At 36.8% G+C, this 19,150-nt stretch overlaps 1 protein-coding gene and 1 long non-coding RNA gene across 2 annotated transcripts; one reads left to right on the top strand and one right to left on the bottom strand.

The window, feature by feature from the left end:
* Nucleotides 1–606: 606 nt before the first annotated feature.
* Nucleotides 607–5,304, bottom strand: LOC114554924 (uncharacterized). Its single transcript, XR_003692492.1, has 2 exons — nucleotides 5,127–5,304; nucleotides 607–2,688 (listed from the first exon to the last, which is right to left on the bottom strand). It is a non-coding gene; the product is annotated as an uncharacterized LOC114554924 (long non-coding RNA).
* A 296-nt stretch (nucleotides 5,305–5,600) lies between these two features.
* fkbp5 (FKBP prolyl isomerase 5) lies at nucleotides 5,601–19,106 on the top strand. The gene is made up of 11 exons (XM_028574727.1): nucleotides 5,601–5,914; nucleotides 10,103–10,235; nucleotides 10,392–10,536; nucleotides 11,250–11,392; nucleotides 12,462–12,576; nucleotides 12,693–12,849; nucleotides 14,641–14,731; nucleotides 14,953–15,036; nucleotides 15,125–15,310; nucleotides 15,419–15,658; nucleotides 16,602–19,106. Exons 2-11 carry the CDS (start codon nucleotides 10,131–10,133, stop codon nucleotides 16,701–16,703), a joined length of 1,368 nt encoding a protein of 455 aa, XP_028430528.1. The 5' UTR covers nucleotides 5,601–5,914; nucleotides 10,103–10,130; the 3' UTR covers nucleotides 16,704–19,106.
* Nucleotides 19,107–19,150: the final 44 nt, after the last annotated feature.

The following is a 19,150-nucleotide window of genomic DNA, read 5'->3' as shown; positions in this document are numbered from 1 at the left end:
GGTAAACCCCCCCTCCCCCGTCACTAACTGTCTACACATCGGATGAAGGTGACAAAATGCGGAAATTACCATAAGGCATTGTTATCACACCAAATAAGGAAATATGTCATGCTTTATGTGTTATATGGGCTAAATATGAACACATACCCTCAGTTGCCATTTTATTAGGTACACCTAGCTCAAACTAATACAATCTAATGCAACAATCCTGCAATAAGTCCCACCTAACCTTTATGAAGGTTTAATCTTCTGTTTTAAAAGCTGTTAATTCAACATTTTGTTCATTTTGGAAGATGTAGTTGGTGGTGGTGTTGAACTGTATTGCATTATACAGATGATTATACTGATTTGAACATATATTACAGCTGCAACAGAATGTAATTTCCTGTAGCAGACTTCTGCAATATGTCATCAGTTAAATATGTTATTTAGATAAAATTATTATGCATGCCTTTCATGAAGTATCAAAGTAATAGAATGTTTTCTGAGTTGTGAAAGGGGATCTCTAAACAACATAAGGGTTACGTTTCTTAATAATAATGTTTATTTAGGACCAGAGTATAAACTGACAATATGACAAAACAAAAGAAGCCAAACATCCAAAAGTCTTGACACTCTTTTAATCTTACTGTGTTCTTTTTAACCTTTATTTAACTAGGAAGTCACATTGAGATTAAAACCCATTTTGCAAGTGAGACTATAGCCAGGACAAGGTCACATAGCAGCATCCAATGCAACAACAGATCACAACAGCAACAATAAACAAAATACATTACATAATACAGTGCATTAACAAGGCAGCAATATGTAATCAGGTGTTTGTTAGTTAAATTAAGCAATTGTTAGCAGTGACCACTTATCTTATTCTAAGTTTAAAATCATTTAAAAAGATAAGGGTCTCAAGTTTGAGCTTGGCCTGAAGATTGTTCCAGGACTAGAACAGGCATGAGAGTAATCCAGTGCACAGGCTACTAAATAACCAAACTTGATGCAGAGGAAAACTTACATAAAAGCACCTACAATTAGATATAAAGGCTAATTATATTCATAAATGAATACAGTTCATTTTAATGTCTAAAAAAACCTCCTCTGCTAAGCTTTTGACCTCTCCAAATGAATAATCCAATTTTCTGCCACTTCATACAGTACGTCTACTTTGCTACATTTCAGAGGGAAACAAAACATACAGATGAGTAACTTCTCATCGGAATACTTCTTTCACTACTGACAACTTTATCTGTTTAGTAAACTCATCATGGCTAATTATCTAAGGAAAGAAAATGAGCACAGAATTTTGAAAAATAACAAAATATAGTCCTTTAAGGTTTAAGTTGAAATGAACCAAAAAAAAAAGGTCTGTCCCTGTTAGTCACTGTATTTTCTTCATCAGCAGAAGAGAGGAATCATTTATTTTGGGGTCCATGGCAGACACAGCAGTAAAGAACTCCTGCTTCAGGGGGCAAAAGTTCAGGGATAAAAGGGATCACTCAGGAGATTACTCCCATGTACGTAACACGGATGCCTAGAACACAAACAAAGAGCATTATGCTGCCCAGCTTTATTTTAGCCGCAGTGTGCATGTTTGTGACTGCTTTTCTAACCTTATCCTCACCACTTGTCTTTTGTATCACCAAATGAAGAGTTAAGCTCCTGATGCCATAGGATTCTCCTTTTAGCTGTTTAAATGAAACATCTTTTTTTTTTTCATGCCTCCACTCAGGGCGGTGTTTTTCAATCAGATTAGTACAGCACATTCTGTTCTGTTTCACTTCCTGATGACTGTACAGCCTGTATCCCTGAATGAACTTACCCGTGTGCTTCTGGTTACACCAAGACACTCATTCAGACAGACGTAGTCTCGCGACTGCTTGTCAGATTTTAGTACTTAGTGCATGCAGTATTTAATAAAAATATAAATATAACTGTTTATTCGTTTATTTTTACAGAACAGTTTTCAACTTTTAGTATTGAGCTCTTTTTTAGAGTGGTAAGAGGCTCTAAAGCTCAAAACATGAGTAATAAGTCTATATAAATATGTTTATTATATTTATATGAGACAGCTACAAACTCTTGATTTAACCTTAAAGCATCTAATTTCCCTGTGTCCTTCCAAGTTGCTGCTTTCACCACAACAGAAACAAATATGTTCATGATGTTTCAGAAAGGAAGACATGTCAGGCTTGTGTGTCAATATAGAAATCTATTCATGCATTGCAGTTCAGCTCAGGTCAGCTGAGTTAATTTTTGACCTCCACTTACGCATACAAGATGGGAGGAAGTGCCAACAAAGCTACTAGGACACCGCGATACAGACGAGTGTTTAGAAAAACAAACAAATCTCTGTCGGAGCTGGAGCCTTGATCAGTTTTTAAAAAGTATTTATGTATTTATTGTTAATGGCTTCAGGTGGTTGGTGGGGCATGGTGAGGGCTGGTTGTGTTGTTAGTTCACAAGACCGTCATTCTGTTTCTCTAGTATTTTTCTCTTTTAATGTTCTAATGCGAGAGTGTGTGAAAGCTTTCTTCCGATAACTCAGAAGATTACTCAGCCGGTTGATAACATCCCTGTAGGTTTGCACAATCAGGTTCCCTTGTGTTACGTCACCTTTATAATTAACAGGATCCTCGTGTTCCCTTGGTCAGACGGTGTCCTTACCACCTCTGACTGCAGGATTCACCCACCAGAAACCTGCAATGAAGTTTTAACTATCTGATCACCTCAGTTTAAGCAATTAAGCAGATATACTCACAAAAAGAATCTATGCCACATTTTCAAGTTTGTTTCAACCATTTGAATGCAGCATATTGTTTCTGAACATAAATGAAAAGAGCAGCCATAAAGTATGCTGTATTGCAAACATTCTGCTCATAATAACATACCAGTATCCTCAGACCACAAAGGTAGAAAAGGCAAAGCCATAAACATCTTTTATGACTTTAATGGGAAGTTGCAAACACTGATGTATATGTCTTGCTTCAGTGAAAGCCTGACTTCATCAAAGACATTCTAACATCTCATGCTCTTTATTTAAACACAAAAAGATGAAATGAATAATCATCTTATCCACAGGGAACTGCTTTTACTGTTGTTCATTCACTTTAAATTTGTTTACATTTATTTACGCTACTTGCATTTATATTTTCTATTATTGCACTATAGTTGTATTTGTTTTTTGTATCTTGTTTGCACCTTAGATCCATTTGTTCATGTTTTTGTTTTTGCACCGCGACCAGGGAAACACAATTTTATTCCTATATGAACTGTACTGCACTGTATATAGATGGATGACAATAAAGTCTCTCTTGCCTATCTTATCTTAAATTTACATTTTTGTATGTAATACTGTATATCTCATAATTGTACTCACAGGACTCATTGAAAACAGAATTTCATCAATATGCATCTATACAGGTGTTTTTTTTCTCCCAAACTGTTGAGACAATAACTCCTAAAAAAAATTGGCCTGCTGAGCTAAATCTGACTCATTCACAGTTGCTTTTTCTGTTGATTAATGAGCAACATTGTCCCTGTTAAATAAATAAATAAATGAAACTCCTACAACTACTCTGTTCTGTGTGAGACTTGCTCATGTACTATATGTGACATAGGAGAACATGTCAGTTAGAAGTAATTAAACATATTTACTCAAGTATTGAATATAGGTACAATTTTGAGATAGTAGATCTTGCACATTTCCTTTACATTTCAGATATGCTATACTAAATTGAATTTCCCTGATAACTACTCTTTTCTCATAAAATATGATGCCGTATTCCTAACATTACATGAAGTAAAATCAACACCTGGACCAGGTTTATAACTTTACATTGTCTTTTGACACTCTGACGGGCTATCCATACTATCCTTCACAATAATAACCATTGGATATTTACTTGTATTTTAATGCTATGGTCTAATACTTCTAAGTAATAGGCTACTTGTTTCATGGGTCACATAGGGAACCTGAAGTTACAGTTCTAACATACTGGTCATGCACATTTACATTAACACTACATTTCAGAGAAAATAATTGTATCTTTAACTTGGAAATAGCTGCAATATTTTCTTTTCAGATTAAGATTTGCAAAACGAGCTTCTAAAATATGATGCAAATGATGATGCATATGATACTTTACCTCTCCACTTTGACAGTAAGTACTTTTACCTTTAGTATTTACTGAGGCAAGGTGTTCCCAGGCCAGGGTGGAGATATAATCTCTCCACCTAGTCCTGGGTCTTCCCCCTGCTCCCAGCTGGATGTGCATGGAACACCTCCCTAGGGAGGCGTCCAGCGGGCATCCCTACCAAATGCCCAAACCACCTCAACTGGCTCCTTTTGACTTGCTAAACAACAGCTCCTAAAATATGGTGCATTACACTTCACAAGAAGTAACAACCCTTTGCTCATTGATACATTATCAAAGAGCCTCAATCTTCCAAAGAAATAGGATGAAACATATCTAAAGAAAATGAGAAACCATAATGTGTGTGTGTGTGTGTGTGTGTGTGTGTGTGTGTGTGTGTGTGTGTGTGTGTGCGCGTGTGTGTGTGTGTGTGTGTGTTTACATCCACATGTGTGAGAGATGGGCAACTGCAAAATTAAACTGAACATGACTGCTAAATTAAAATAAATGAACAGTGTATGAACACTGGTACATACAGAAAGGAATACAGTTGATTTTAGTAGCCTGTAATAAAGATGAAAATTAGCTGCAATCACATTTAGTCACTCTAATAGGAATTTGATTTAAAAAAAAAACATACATCCCAAAATGAAAATAAATAATTACACATACCACTTAGACCAGCCTATCAAGAACCATGCTTCAGTGTGAGTAGCCTATTTATTTTTTATTTTTTTAAACTTTTAATCCTTAAATATGTACTAGGCTAGCCTACTCAATTTTTTCACATTTAATTTAGTACAGAATTATGACCTGCAATTGTGATAGTTTTTCATCAGTGTTGCTACTTTTACTTAAAATATTTGAATACTTGTTTCACTACCGCAGTAATAAACGCATCTTGTTGACAAATCATCTCCACACAGTAAAAATCACAATAAAGAAAAAAATCCCACCAGACAGGAGGAAAAAAACAACAAAAAAAACATATTAAATCCCTACCTTTAAACGTTACAGCAAATTTAATTTAGCGTCAAAATCCCCGGTAAACAAAAATAATAATAATAAAAAAAACTCGGTTTACAGAAACCTTAATCCGTCTCAGCTCACGATTTATCGGGCAGTAGGCCTAGGGTGTGCTTTTATTTAGGTGCTTAACACATCCCGTCTGTGTGGTTAGGGCTCGGCTATTACACGGCAGTGTTGATACGTGTTGTAAACTGAGGAGAGGACAGCCTGCTGCGGTACAGACTGTACTGTTCCCGGCCTGGCTCGGCACGGAACGGGTTACAGGTCAGAGTGTCTATTGGAACACAGTGTTCTCATCAGCAGCGGTACGGCTACAGTACAGCCGGAACATTGTGTTACTTTGTGGCTGCTTTCCAAGACCTGCCCCTTAATTTTACACTAAACGCCCTCCCACAACTCTTCTACTCTCTCTCTCTCTCTCTCTCTCTCTCTCTCTCTCTCTCTCTCTCTCTCTCTCTCTCTTGTGTGTCTGCCTATCTTCCTCACCAGTGTCATTTTGAAGTCTGTCCATGTGGCTTCATTTCACTGGCACGTTCATCGCCACAAGAGAGGAAAGGGATAAAGGGAAAACAGGACAAAAACAACTCGACATAATAACCACATGGGCAGAACATTTAGTACCCTGGATATGAGAGGAGAAGGGCGGGCTTAAATTAGGAGGAATAGACGCGGTTAAAAAAGAAAATAGGCAACTGACCGAAATTTCAGCGGGTCATCGGCCGTTTCGGGAAAGCAACAACAAAAAAGGAGCGCAAGGAAATGTAAGTCATGTACTCTATTCCATCTATTCTGCTGCTAAAAGATTTAATTAATGACTTAATTATTGCATATGGTTTACCGGCTTTCTAGTGCTTTCTGTTCACGCCTGGCTGAGTTAAATGGACACTTGTTATACATCATAAACATAAAAACGAGTCTAAAAAAACGTTAATGACGAAAACAACAACATGTCCGGTTAAGGTTGTCTGATAATAGCCTAAGATGTTTTAGGGTGGATGTTGAATTTGTCACACGTGTGGGGGGCATTTAAGGTACATTATGTGTGTGTGTGTGTGTTGTGTGTGTGTGTGGCTGTGGTTCCCAATGGAGGTGGATGAGGACTACAGTTTACATGTAGGATCCCTTTAGGCTTTAGGTGTTCTCTATAAAGTACAAGTGGTATTTACTGTTTCTGAGAATTGGTAACAGTAACTCTAATTCATTCTGTGCGGATTCCTATTAATTGCAGACCAAGTTGTACATTACAGGACATAATGGTAACCTCTGAATAACTTTAAATATAGGCATATATTTATAATATATAACTATATAGCATATATAATATAGGTATTATCACAGTCTTTATGTGTATTTAGATTTAGATGAGGTGGTTAGATTGAGCCTGCTGACATAGACACGGGTTGAAACAAAGTGCCATAGATGAATCACACTGCCTGAGGGAGATATTTAATGAATTTAAACAATGATCTTGTCCAAATACACTGACATGTAAAGATTAAAACTACATATACCACTGTAGCAGAATTTCCAAAAATCAATGTCCATAAAAGCAGCTTTTCTTGCATAATTTTGTGAACTGCCTGATGTCTTTGTCAGGTTAAACAATAATCTCCAATGCCAGACAATGCTCTGCCTCAGGATGTCAGGCTATGAGTCTGTCATGCACAGGGTGTTCTCACATGTTTTCATACTGTATGAATCAGCAGCAGAGTACAAATGTGAGACAGCATGTACAGATACACCGTGTGCGTCTGTGGATGTGGTCTTTGCCTCATTATGTTCTGTTCCTGCATTCCTCCGCAGGTTATCTGAGTTTAGATACATGTAGCCTACATGCCATTTTATCTGTGTTGTAACTATTTGCAGTGGGTTTACCTGTTCACTGTTTAATAATTAATTCTTTCATACAGAAAAAGCAAAAAGTTAAATGATAAAATTGATGGAATGAATAAGTTTTAATGATGGTTTGTTTTAATGGTAATTCATAACACACACTATAACTCCACTTGCTTTATTTAATTTAATTTAAATTGTGTATTAATGTAAATGGTCAATTTGAATATTTAAAATCAGCTTACTTTCATTCAGAAATTGATGCTGGGTTGTACGTGAGGGGGTCTCAGATTGGTAAACACTATCAGGCTTTGCCAGCGGGGAACTGTGAATAGAAGGAACATTGTGTTCAGACAGACAGACACACACACACGCACGCACGCACACACACACACACACACACACACACACACACACACACACACACATGCACGCATGCACAACGAGTTACATCTAAGATGAAATCCATGAAATTTAAAAGACACAGAAGAGACAGAAATGTGCTGTGCTTGTGCTAAAGTGTTTAGTAAATTACTTTTGATCTTTGAAAGTGACACACACAATTGAAGAAGCAGAATAAATTGAGCAGATATCAGTAAGACCGATGTTTAAGGTTTTACCCTGTGGCTCGAGGAACATGGGTGCACCATGGCTTGGGCTGTTACTGTTACTAAGATTGTTCTCACGCTAGGAAAATGAGTTCAAATTGATTTCTTAATCAATATTCAACGCAATGAGTTTATTGCCAAGTTGATGCATCTCAGGCCATGCTCTGCTTCTTCATTTTCCTACTACAGGCTTTTTAAGAACTTAGTCACCATGGCAGAATATCCTAATATTTGCACGTGGTCATCAACAGCATCTGGACTGTAAAGTAAAGTAAAGACAGGACAACTGGTGGAAAAATCTAGAAAACTGTTGCAGGGAATAAGAGCTACCTCTTTAACCTTAAACCATCTCTGTTAAGTGGTGATTTACAACACAGCGGAGCGCTCCTTTAAATACTTGTTTTAACTTTATTACATTTAGAAACATTTCAGGCCTATATTGGCTTTATACCTCTGTACCTGATGAAGAGCCAATTTAGGCTTGAAGCGTTGCACTTTTAAATATAAAGGGGACAAGCAGCAGTGTTGGGAGTCTTTCAGAATCAGAAAACACTTTATGGTCAGGCTAACGTCCATTTTTATCGTAGTAGATGTTACATTTTGATTTGTAATCGTTACTTCACAACTCCGGCCTAACATTAGTGACATTCCGGTCTAGTCCCAGAGCAGCTGTGAGCTGATGCTATTCGAGCAAGTGTTAACGTCTCAGCTGTTGCATGTGATGATAATCACCAAATAGTGCCAACATGCATAACATAGCTAACTAGCTTTTTCATTGTCTTCAAACAATGTCAATATTATCCTGCCAGGGCAGACTGAAAATGCCTGCAGCCATGTGTATTGAGGCATTGAATAACTGCAACATTGACAATTGCTCCTGTGATGAGGGAGGCAACGTTTAGCAGCTGTAACGCTATCTATCTATCTATCTATCTATCTATCTATCTATCTATCTATCTATCTATCTATCTGTCTGTCTGTCTGTCTGTCTGTCTGTCTGTCTGTCTGCTCAGACAGACAGCTCAGCTCAGATTAGTCATCTTGTTTACTTATTCTTTGACCAGACAGTGCCTATTTTTAATCAATATTTTGCCGACTTTAAACATTTTTATTTAGAGCAGTTATTGAACATTTTTGGTACCGAAATATTTTCATAGCATCGCATATTAAATGTCCTGTCAGATTCATAATCTTGTTTACTTATTCTAAAAATGTTGTCTAGAACAGAACAGGTTCAAGGTTTTACACAAGTATCACATTGACACTATATCAAAATCTTTTAATTTCAATCAACCAGTCATTCTATTCAATCAGTCTGTCAGGTTGGTTACCGAACCAGGGTACTATTACCAATTATTAAAAACTGTCAAGTGCCAAAAATTCTTTGTTTGATTTATTTGATACTATTTCTGTGAGAAAGAATTTGTTGCTAGGAAATACAAAACATGCAAAAAAACTAAATACAAAATTTTTTTTGTGACCAGCATTTGGAATGAGAATTGGTGCTATAAAAATCACTAGTTATGTGGACATAATGGCCATGCTGGGAGAGGTCAAATATGCTACTGTAACAGTAACACAGCCTGAAAGACCTAGAGGAGACAACATTTGAGCTATATCACATCAATATCACCAGACAAAACCAGAGAGCAGATAGCCTCATATTCTGATATGTATATTAGTGTATCACCTCTGAATTGGAGTCATGGTCAAATTCAAGATGTTAACCTGCCTCATCACAAACAAAGAGAGATTACAAGACTGTATTTGTGATGGCGCAGCTTTATCATTACAGAGTGTGTGAGCGTAGTTGAGCCCACACTTTCCCTGCGCATACAAGGCTTTCCGAAAAAAGACTAATGTTGAAATACTCATTACAAAAAACAGTGAAGATATCGAAATGAGGTTCTGCCGTGCTGCAGATTTAATTTTGCTGCGCATAAAATTTGCGGATGTCATTTATTGATTGACAAAGAGAAAAAAGGGCCATAAACTAATAATCTTGAACATAATGTACTTTGGTAAGTGCAGCTCGTGTTACAAAATAAGATGAAGACTGAAGTAGGCAACACGCTGCTGCCTTTGACATTATATTTATGTATTTACTTCATCTGTGGGGGATCAAACAAGGTGCGGTACAGTTAAGTGATTTCAGAACTGCAGTGCAAAGTAATGTTCCTCATACAGCTGGGATCAATGCTACTGTGGCTTTTGCAATAAAACTGTAAATATATCTCCAGTCATGGCTTTAGAACATGTGTCCTTAAATAGCTACAAGTTATATAATGTGGAGGAGAAAGTCATATTTACTGGATGGATTATGGAGATCTTGCATTGGTATTTTTGTGAAACAGACTGTGATTTTCCAGTCCATCTCCACAAATTAGATTTATTTCATGTGCCATTTTCCTTGTTGCGAGTTTGTCCCAAAGTGAAAACATGAGACATGAAGACATGTTATTTATGGTGCTCAGATTGCTAACACGTAGGCTTGTGTGTTCATAACAGTGTTAACGTGTGATGCCCACACGCAGAAATGACCACTGATCAGGATCTGACTATCGATGGCCAGCCAGCCACAGCCATGTTTGCTGCAAAGGGCATTGATGTAACACCTAATAAAGACCAAGGAGTCATCAAGGTATTTATTGTCATTGCTTTAATGTTAATGTTTTATTGCAGGCACAAGTAGGACTCATTGTTCCACCATATGGCATGGTCATGATTTCTCATGATCTCTTATCTCTTCTACATTCTCTGTATAAAAGGTTTCTCAGTTGAACTGCTCTGTCTGCAGGTTGTGAAGCGTCAGGGGCTCGATGGAGAGCGGCCAATGATTGGAGACAGAGTGGTCGTCCACTACACCGGAAAGCTGCTCACTGGGAAGAAGTTTGACAGCAGTCGAGATCGCAGAGAACCTTTTTGCTTCAATGTGGGCAAAGGTAGGTGACTTTATGCACTACTGTGATACTTGAGGGTGCCTTTGTGTTGTCTCTTACATTAATAGTTTGACATTTTGGAAAATATGCTTACTTGCTGAGAGTTAGATGAGATGATTTACCCCTCCACTCACCAGCACCTCAATTAATATGGACCACACCTGTCTTGAAACTTGGCCTTCATTTTGATGTCAACTACGCACCTGCAAAATTGTGTGACTGCATCTTTACTTTAAGTAAACATTTGAATGAAGTACTTGTACTGTGCTGGGTATGAATAGTTTTACTATTAATAGTTAATAGTTTAACTTCAGAAAAAAACGTTTCTAGTACATCTTCTACCACTGCAAATATCAACATTCCCAGTCAGAGAAATTTTGAAAAGTAAAGCAAATACAGGTGGTGCAGTGCCCGCAGAATGAAACACTGATGTATGAAACTGCCAATTTATAATTTACTTATTATTAATCGAAGGTGACCGATCGTTCCAGCCCACTTTAACCCCTGGTTTAATGAATAAGAATGCAGCTTTGCAGTAACTCTGAGTCCTCTCAGTGATGCGCGGTTCAGACACACCCACCCGGCTCGTTATGAAAGCCAATCTGCAAAAATATGCATTAATCAACCACTCAAACAGGACCAAGTATAGAGACGGACTACATTTTATTCTCAGCAACATCTCTTATAGTTTTTTTATTTGCTTCATCCACTCACAGGACAAGTCCTCAAGGCCTGGGATATTGCTGTGTTGTCCATGCAGAGAGGTGAGGTGTGCACGTTCCTGTGTAAGCCAGAGTACGCTTATGGATCTGCTGGAAATCCTAACAAAATTCCTCCCAACTCTTCAGTAGTGTTTGAGGTAGGTATGCTACGTTAGTGCTGCCATTTGTGCCGTGAATTACATCACACTGAGGGACCCTGATCATTTAGGAGTATGTGTCAGTCTCTGCAGATTTCAGTTAAACTGAGCTATTGAAATTAGCTGGATACATGCTTAAACATAATTTGCTCTTACCAGTGTATCACCGTGTGTATTTTGTCCATAACAAATCGCTGCCAATAGGTCCCAGAGCATCCAAGTTAGATAGTATCATCCACTGAACGAACCAAGTAGGCCTGGCTTGTTGCACGATCCAAATGTTCTTCAAAACTTGTCATTTTCAGCGTGTAATGTGTTCAGAGGTTGCGGTTAATGTTCCTTGATGCAACCTGAGTGTAAAGTAAACACAAAGAAAGCGAATAGTGAGGGACAAATCCGGCATAACTTCCGGCGGTGCCGGAACTATCCGGTAAATGAACCGTCGTCGATCAAGACTAGAGAGAGAGAGACGGGAAGAAAAGGTGGAAGGCAACGAAAATTAAGAGAGTTTTTATTTTATTATATACTATATTTTATTCTCATCAATGATATTGCATGTTGATATTGCGACAGTCAGTGTTTAATGACAGAGGTGCTGTCTCGTCATTACAACAAATATTTTTTAATGGAGTGGTGCAATGAATAGTTGCAACAATATTTACAGACATACTGTATACTGTTAGACAGACTGGAATAAGATGATTTTTCAAACCTAAAGCTAGGGGGAATATAAAAGAGGGGATTGGATGTTAAGGGGCTTTAGTTAGCTGAGAGGGATGTATTTATCTTAGTTTGTCTTGTCCTAGTAGAGGCATGGTGTGTATACATACAGTATATGTCTCATTACACAGTCTACCTGTACTGTTTCTCCAATAGTCATTATTTCTCTTTCTTTTATTTCCATGACATGATGTGACAACTCCTACTTCTTTTTTGTTAGATATTTGTTGTTCTCCTCCCACATCTCTGTACCACCATACACCAAGTTCTGCAGGGCTGTGATTTAGCATTTGCTTCATAGCCATATTTGTGTTGAACAATGATTGAGTCAAAGTTTACAACAAAACAGATGGAGCTACTAAAGTTTGAAGGAGAGATTCTCACAGACGATTCCGGCATCATAAGAAGAATAAAGGTCAAAGGTGACGGTTACACTAATCCCAACGATGGAGCAAGTGTTGAAGGTAAGGCCATTTTTTTCCTTCTTGGATAATTCCTGATAACAGTGCCAAATAACCACTACATTAAACGGCTACATAAGGGTTAAATTGTGTCATGATTTGTGTCGTATGACCCACAGTGCACCTAGAGGGAAAGTGTGGTGGTCGACTGTTTGACTGCAGGGATGTCAGCTTTGTGGTTGGTGAGGCTGAAGATAAAGGCGTTCCTTTCGGAGTGGACCGAGCCATGGACAAGATGCAAAAAGGAGAATGCTGTTTACTTCACTTAAAACCAAAGTAAGTTACTGAAAATCCTTAAAAAAACACTGCTTTTGCTCTCTCAATGCAGTTGCAGCGAGACAGTCTTTATGTGGGATTGCTTTCGGTAATAATCTCTGCTAGATTTTCTTGCTGTGGTCCTCCATTACACCTGTTAAGCCAAAATACAATTATGTCCCCAAGAACCATTTATTTCATTGTACTTGATGTAGGATTTCTGTCAGATGATGATTACATTAATTCTGCTATTTTAAAATGCAGTCCAGATCGGCTGGAAAACAAAAACAAATACAAAATAAGAAAACCTTATTACCTTACAGGACCATCATTAATTTAAAAAAAATGTCATTAAGACATTTGATGGCCTGTGGAACAAAAGAGAACTTGGATCTGTTTTTTTGTAAACAGAGGAGCACGGTATCGTCGTCCAGAAGGCAGCAGTTCATATGAGGAGGCAAGAGCGTGCCCCTGATCACCCACAATGCTGTTTGCCTAAATTTACAAAGGTCCAGTCTTTTAGCCATGCTGTTACTGATTCTATTTATAATATATATTTTGTACATTTGTGTGTGGAGTCAGAACATACTCACATATATTAAATATTATTGAACAGTATTGTGTCTGTCTTCTCACAGTAATCTCAAATACTAATGAAAGGCTAACATTTGCCTGATATAGTGTGGATATGGTACTGATATTGGTTTAGCAATATTCTGTATTGGTCCAAAACCTACATGTACAATACCTTTGATCTCTTAATTGTCAGGGTCAGTTCTAAAAAGCTTAATATCTATCACTCTTGAAGAGTGATATGCATGATTTGGGTCTGAAAGAACATCTGAATGAGAAGTCAGTCATCCAAAATATGAAGAAAATTCATATTAGACAGAAATAAGGCGTAATTAAGTAAAAGTATGAAGTAAATAGAATGCATTGTACTGCCCAATCCACATAATATCATTCCCTTAACCCCGCCCACTCCAACCTTACCCATTATCTCCTCAAGCAAAAGCAATAAAAAGTACAAGTCCTAGGAATTTATATAACACAAACAATTTATACTAACACAGAAACAAATCTGAAATAAAGACAGAAAGAAAGAAAAAGCAGAAAGAAAAGCAGAAAATACTTAATACATAATGCTTCTCCAACTTAATTCACACAAATCCTCATGAATTACTCTTCATAAGAATCAGAACTATTCATTGCCACTAATGTAACTCCTATATCTTCCCTTTCAAGAAACTGTACAATATTATTTAAAATGCATCTTGTTTATTTTGCAATATGTATGACATTTCTTCTAATGCCATACATGACGCCATCGTCCTAATCCACTTACCTATAGATGTGTTTTTGCAAGTAAGAGCTATCAGCCTCTTCACTTGCAAAATACACATATTAAACTGCACGCACTGGCTGTAATACTGTCTTTTGTATTAACATAATCAAGGTATAGATTCATAATAAATAGGTTATAAAAGGAGTTGTACTGAGACCAACTTCACATCAGCCATTAAAGTGTGTTCTTTTACATTATTGCAGTCTAAGCAAGTGTCTGGAATATTACTGTGAATAGTATACATTTTAACCGGTAAGGGAATTTTCCCCAGTGGCATGTATTAAATAAATGCACAGGTGTGCTTTCCCACAACATAGTTTAAATGGCAAGTGGCTTGAGTTGACTGTTGACAATTGATACAATCTTTGTACTCAGTTTGGCTGTTTGATATGTAGAAGTGGGGTGTTATGTTTTGTATTATGACCAGACTCATGATCTGTCATGTTTTATCTTTTCTTTTTTCACAGGTATGGTTTTGGAAACAAAGGTAAACCAGAATACAAAATTGGACCAGACAAAGACGTCATATACGAAGTTACCCTCAAAGACTTTCAAAGGGTGAGCTCTGCTTACTACTTTATATTTTAAAGAAATAAACAGTCACACTCTACATTAGACTAGATTTGGTTAATACAATAGTGTGGCTTTGGTCCATTTTTCTTTTTAAGACAAACTCATTCAAGCACACTTTGAACAAGTTCTACATAGTTATGGAGATAATTTCAGCTGACTGCCTAAAACATGGAAAAAAAAAATGATGTTAATTGTTTTTCCACAAGGCCAAAGAATCATGGGAAATGGACTTGCCTGAAAAGCTAGATTTGGCTGTTGGAGTTAAGCATAAAGGGAATCAATATTTTAAGGTACAGTCCCCATGCTGATCTTTTGTCTTAACAGTTTTTTTCTTAATTGTTACCATGTTCATAAAATGGTATTATCTTCCTGTATTAGACAGGGCTATACTACCAGGCAGTCATCCAGTACCAGCGTATCGTTTCCTGGCTAGAGATGGAGTGTGGTAATGGGCTGGATCAGCATAAGAAGATACAGACTTTTATACTAACATCACACCTCAACTTAGCCTTGTGTTTCCTGCGGATAAAAGAGTTCTCACAAGCTGTGGAGCACTGCAACAAGGTGAGCTGCCAGGCCCTGATGGTATTTATCCATATTTAACATTTTACTTTTACTACATTGTCTCTCTGTATATTAACTAATTACTGTGTGTGTGTGTGTGTGTTTAAGGCAATTGAGCTCGATGAGAACAATGAGAAGGCTTTGTATCGTCGTGGGGAAGCCCGTCTCCTTCGTAACGAGTTCAGCCTTGCCATGGAAGACTTTCAGCTTGTGCTGCAAGTCAACCCCTCAAATCGAGCAGCCCATGCTCATATTTCCATCTGCCAGAGCAAGATTAAGGAACATCATGAACAGGACAAGAAGATCTATGCCAACATGTTCCAGAAATTTGCAGAACGGGACGCCAAGGTCAGTAAACTCACTGCTCTTGGCTAAATATAGACAAGTGTTTTCTTTTCTAACAATAATCTTAAATTAGAAGAAACCATTACAACTCTAAAAATAAAATAAACAAACAAACACACACACACACACACACACACACACACACACACACACACACACACACACACACACACACACACACACACACACAGTTTTCCAGAGCTTTCCAGAGTTTTATGACCTACCAAAACAGTTCTTGCATTAAAAAGGAACATTTGATTTGTATTTCAGCTTTGGAAATTACATCGGGCACATCTGACTCCAATAAATTAGGTAATCTATCTAGTGGGGAATTATTTTTCAATTAATGGTCAGCCATTTTGGATATCATGGTTAGAATTATTGATACAATGGATGGAGATCCATCCCACCACTATACCAACCAAATGTACTACAATGTACTACAATTCAATAATATAGCTGATTCTTTTTTCATAAAGGTTTCAATTACATTTTGATAGTAAAACGACCTGCTATATCGTCATCCTGTGTATTATTGTGCTTTCTTCACTATTATGCTGACCTCTAGTGTTCATTCATGAATTTGTAATTTTTTTTACCTATTGATGCAGATTCTCTTCTCTGTTAAAAGGAGAAATTATCTCAAGTAAAAAAGCATAACACAAAATGTAACAAAAACAACAACTTCTTAATTTCGACAAATCTAAATTTGTTTAGTTTCTACGTTTTTTATTTATTTATATTTTACTGTACATACATGTACTGTACATATATAACTGATTTTCAGTTTGTTACATAAGGCGGCACATTCTCACGAAATGCACATTCATAGTGTATGATTGAAGAAATAATTAATAATAATTTTTATCAGTTTAAAGACTTGCCCTATCAACAATGGTTTATTTTAGACTGCTGTAGTCATGTATAATTCATCTCCCCAAAACAGGTTGGGAAGACTAAGAGGAGGCGGGATGAGAGTGCGAGGAGCGGCATGAATGGTGAAATGGGCATCAAGCGACGGCGAAGGAGTCAGGACTGTCCATCGTAAAAGTGACATTTGAAAGGGCGAAAAAGAAAGACATGTCTTCATTTGATTTCCAAGCCAAGGGAGCAGAGGCATGAACGAGGTCATGTAAAAGCTTCTAATCCAAACCTCCTTATCCCAAAATCCAACATTACCATTCCTGCATATAAAGCAGAGTGAAAGCAGAGATGTTTGCAAGCCAAACAGCATTTCCCTTCCCATTCTGACTGTGCGAATGCCAGGACGTACCTCCCTGTGGAATTAGTCCTGCAGAATTAGTGAGTTAAGATTGTTAAACACTTCTGGCCCCCACCTTTTATTTAAAAAAATATAGTTTATTTCTTCAAAATTCCATTGTATTTTTCATTAGGCTACTGTGTAGAGTTCAGATGTGCCTCCACAGTGTGTTTCCAATTCCCAAACTGTACGTGCTGGTTTTCACACCTCTGGCTTGTATTTGGTATTAAGCCTTTTCTTGGGCAGCTACATGCATGCATCACAAGGTGTTCAGGATTCAGACTTGAAATTTTGCTATTTTCTAAATGTGCAATATGTATTTTGGATAAAAGGTGTAACAAGTCCCGTTAGCTCAGTGGCATTTGAAACCTTTCTGTTCCTTGGTTCATAAAAACAATCATAGTGTAAAAAAGCCTGCATTTATGGAATGTTGGGAAAAACTAAAATACGAAAAAAGCAACAACAAAAAAAATACTAGCTCACAAAAAGAGAGTAGAATCTGAAATAAGCACAAACTCCAGATACTAAATTATACCAAAACATAAAACAAATAATACTAATAATAACTGTAATTCTGGCAAATTCACTGTATTTTGTTATTGCTAGAAACAACTGAAATAATATTATTTTGTGACATTAAGCTACTACCTAAAGCCAAATCAGTACTGAACCTAAACTGTAGTGTAGAGAGATTATTTCCAGACATACAATTTAAATTTAGGATAAAGACGAGGCAGTGTTTTACAATGGATAAGATCACCGTCATGCACTAAAATAAAAATAATTTATTCACGAATACATGCATGATAAGTAATTTGTAATTTGTTGAAATCTTGTGTTTTATCCATTAAACACATCACACAGTAAAAACCATTTTTTATGAGAGGCCAGTCTGGTATTAATAGTAAAACAGTGATGATCTATGGGAGTGATATCAGATGATAACATCATTTTTGACTTGACTGATTATATTTTAAGACGGTGGCAGCTGCAAAAAAACCTTCATGAAATAAACAGTTCAACATTAAAGGTTTACACTCCTGAGCTTTGGTGGATTTTAGTGATTGATGACTTTCTTCTTCTTTTGCTGTATGTTTATCTATCTGCTAACTGCATAAACAAGCATGGCACAATCTCCAGCACACATAAATCCTCATAATTGTGACTTCTTATAAAAGGAGGCATTTGATCATAACATCATCCCCATTTCCACCTTTGTATTTGACAGGGCAGATGCACTAGTATTGACCCCTTGAGTACAAGTGGAAGAGGGACACCAAAACAGCAATGGAGCTTTAAACAGAATCACAGTTTTCTTTTAATGATTCACAAATTCCATGAACTTTGGTTATGTAATCAACTACATAATTTCACATCTGTTTTTTGCCTCAGTCCTGGAACTAGTGTCTCTTTATTTGACTGCATCTATTTCTTCATTTTTTTTATTTTTTAACGTGTGAATGTTAGTGGATCGTGGACAATGATGCACTTTGGTGACTGTGTACTCCACAGTGCTATGGAGAAAGCACTAGTGGCAATGCCAGACTAGTGACTGTCAAACCAACACTGTTATCTTTTCAGGAAATGTCTGAATAAAGTCTTGAGATGTTTTATAAACATTGGTTGGCTCAGAATGAAAACCTTAGCTGTCTTAAATATTTTGTGTAAAAAAATCAACAGTGTGTGTGTGTGTGTTAATATATATTGTATGTTAACAAAGTTTTTAAACAGCATATTGCTATATGTGTTCAAGTACTGCTTGCTCACTGTCAACTACAAAAAGATTCCCGGGCCTCTTAGTGCTACCATTCATCATGTTTGATAACTTGACAATGCAAATGACAGGAATAATTTGGAAATGTTTGTCATAAACAAGCAGTATAAAATACAGCCTGTTGAACTGCAACACTGACAATATGAAATTGGTTTTATTAGAAACTGTTATATCATAAAAAAATGTATTTAATAGATCTTCAACCTGTAAAGCAAAATGTGATCAATGTTTAAACTGGCATTTATGCAAAAGAAATATTTTCACACAAAAAACTACGTAAGGTACCTTTATATATTTTTATTTTTTATTTTTTTTGCACTTTAAAAGCATTAAATAAATCCGAGAGTTGCATTAAAAGAAATACGTCATTCTTCAAGTTATAAGTTTTTACAGTGTAATAAAATCTTTAAAGTTTGCTTTTGATGCTAAGTGGTATTGTAATGAAAATGGTTAAATGGGA

This window comes from Perca flavescens, chromosome 4 (genome assembly GCF_004354835.1).
Source record: "Perca flavescens isolate YP-PL-M2 chromosome 4, PFLA_1.0, whole genome shotgun sequence".
NCBI lineage: Eukaryota > Metazoa > Chordata > Actinopteri > Perciformes > Percidae > Perca > Perca flavescens.
This window is presented reverse-complemented; position numbering and strand designations above follow the sequence as displayed.

Coding starts and splice junctions, on each gene's coding strand:
- fkbp5 (XM_028574727.1), top strand. CDS start 10,131: ATGACCACTGATCAGGATCTGACTATCGATGGCCAGCCAGCCACAGCC. Junction 11,393..12,461: donor ACTCTTCAGTAGTGTTTGAG/GTAGGTATGCTA, acceptor ACAACAAAACAG/ATGGAGCTACTAAAGTTTGA. Junction 15,659..16,601: donor TTGCAGAACGGGACGCCAAG/GTCAGTAAACTC, acceptor TCCCCAAAACAG/GTTGGGAAGACTAAGAGGAG.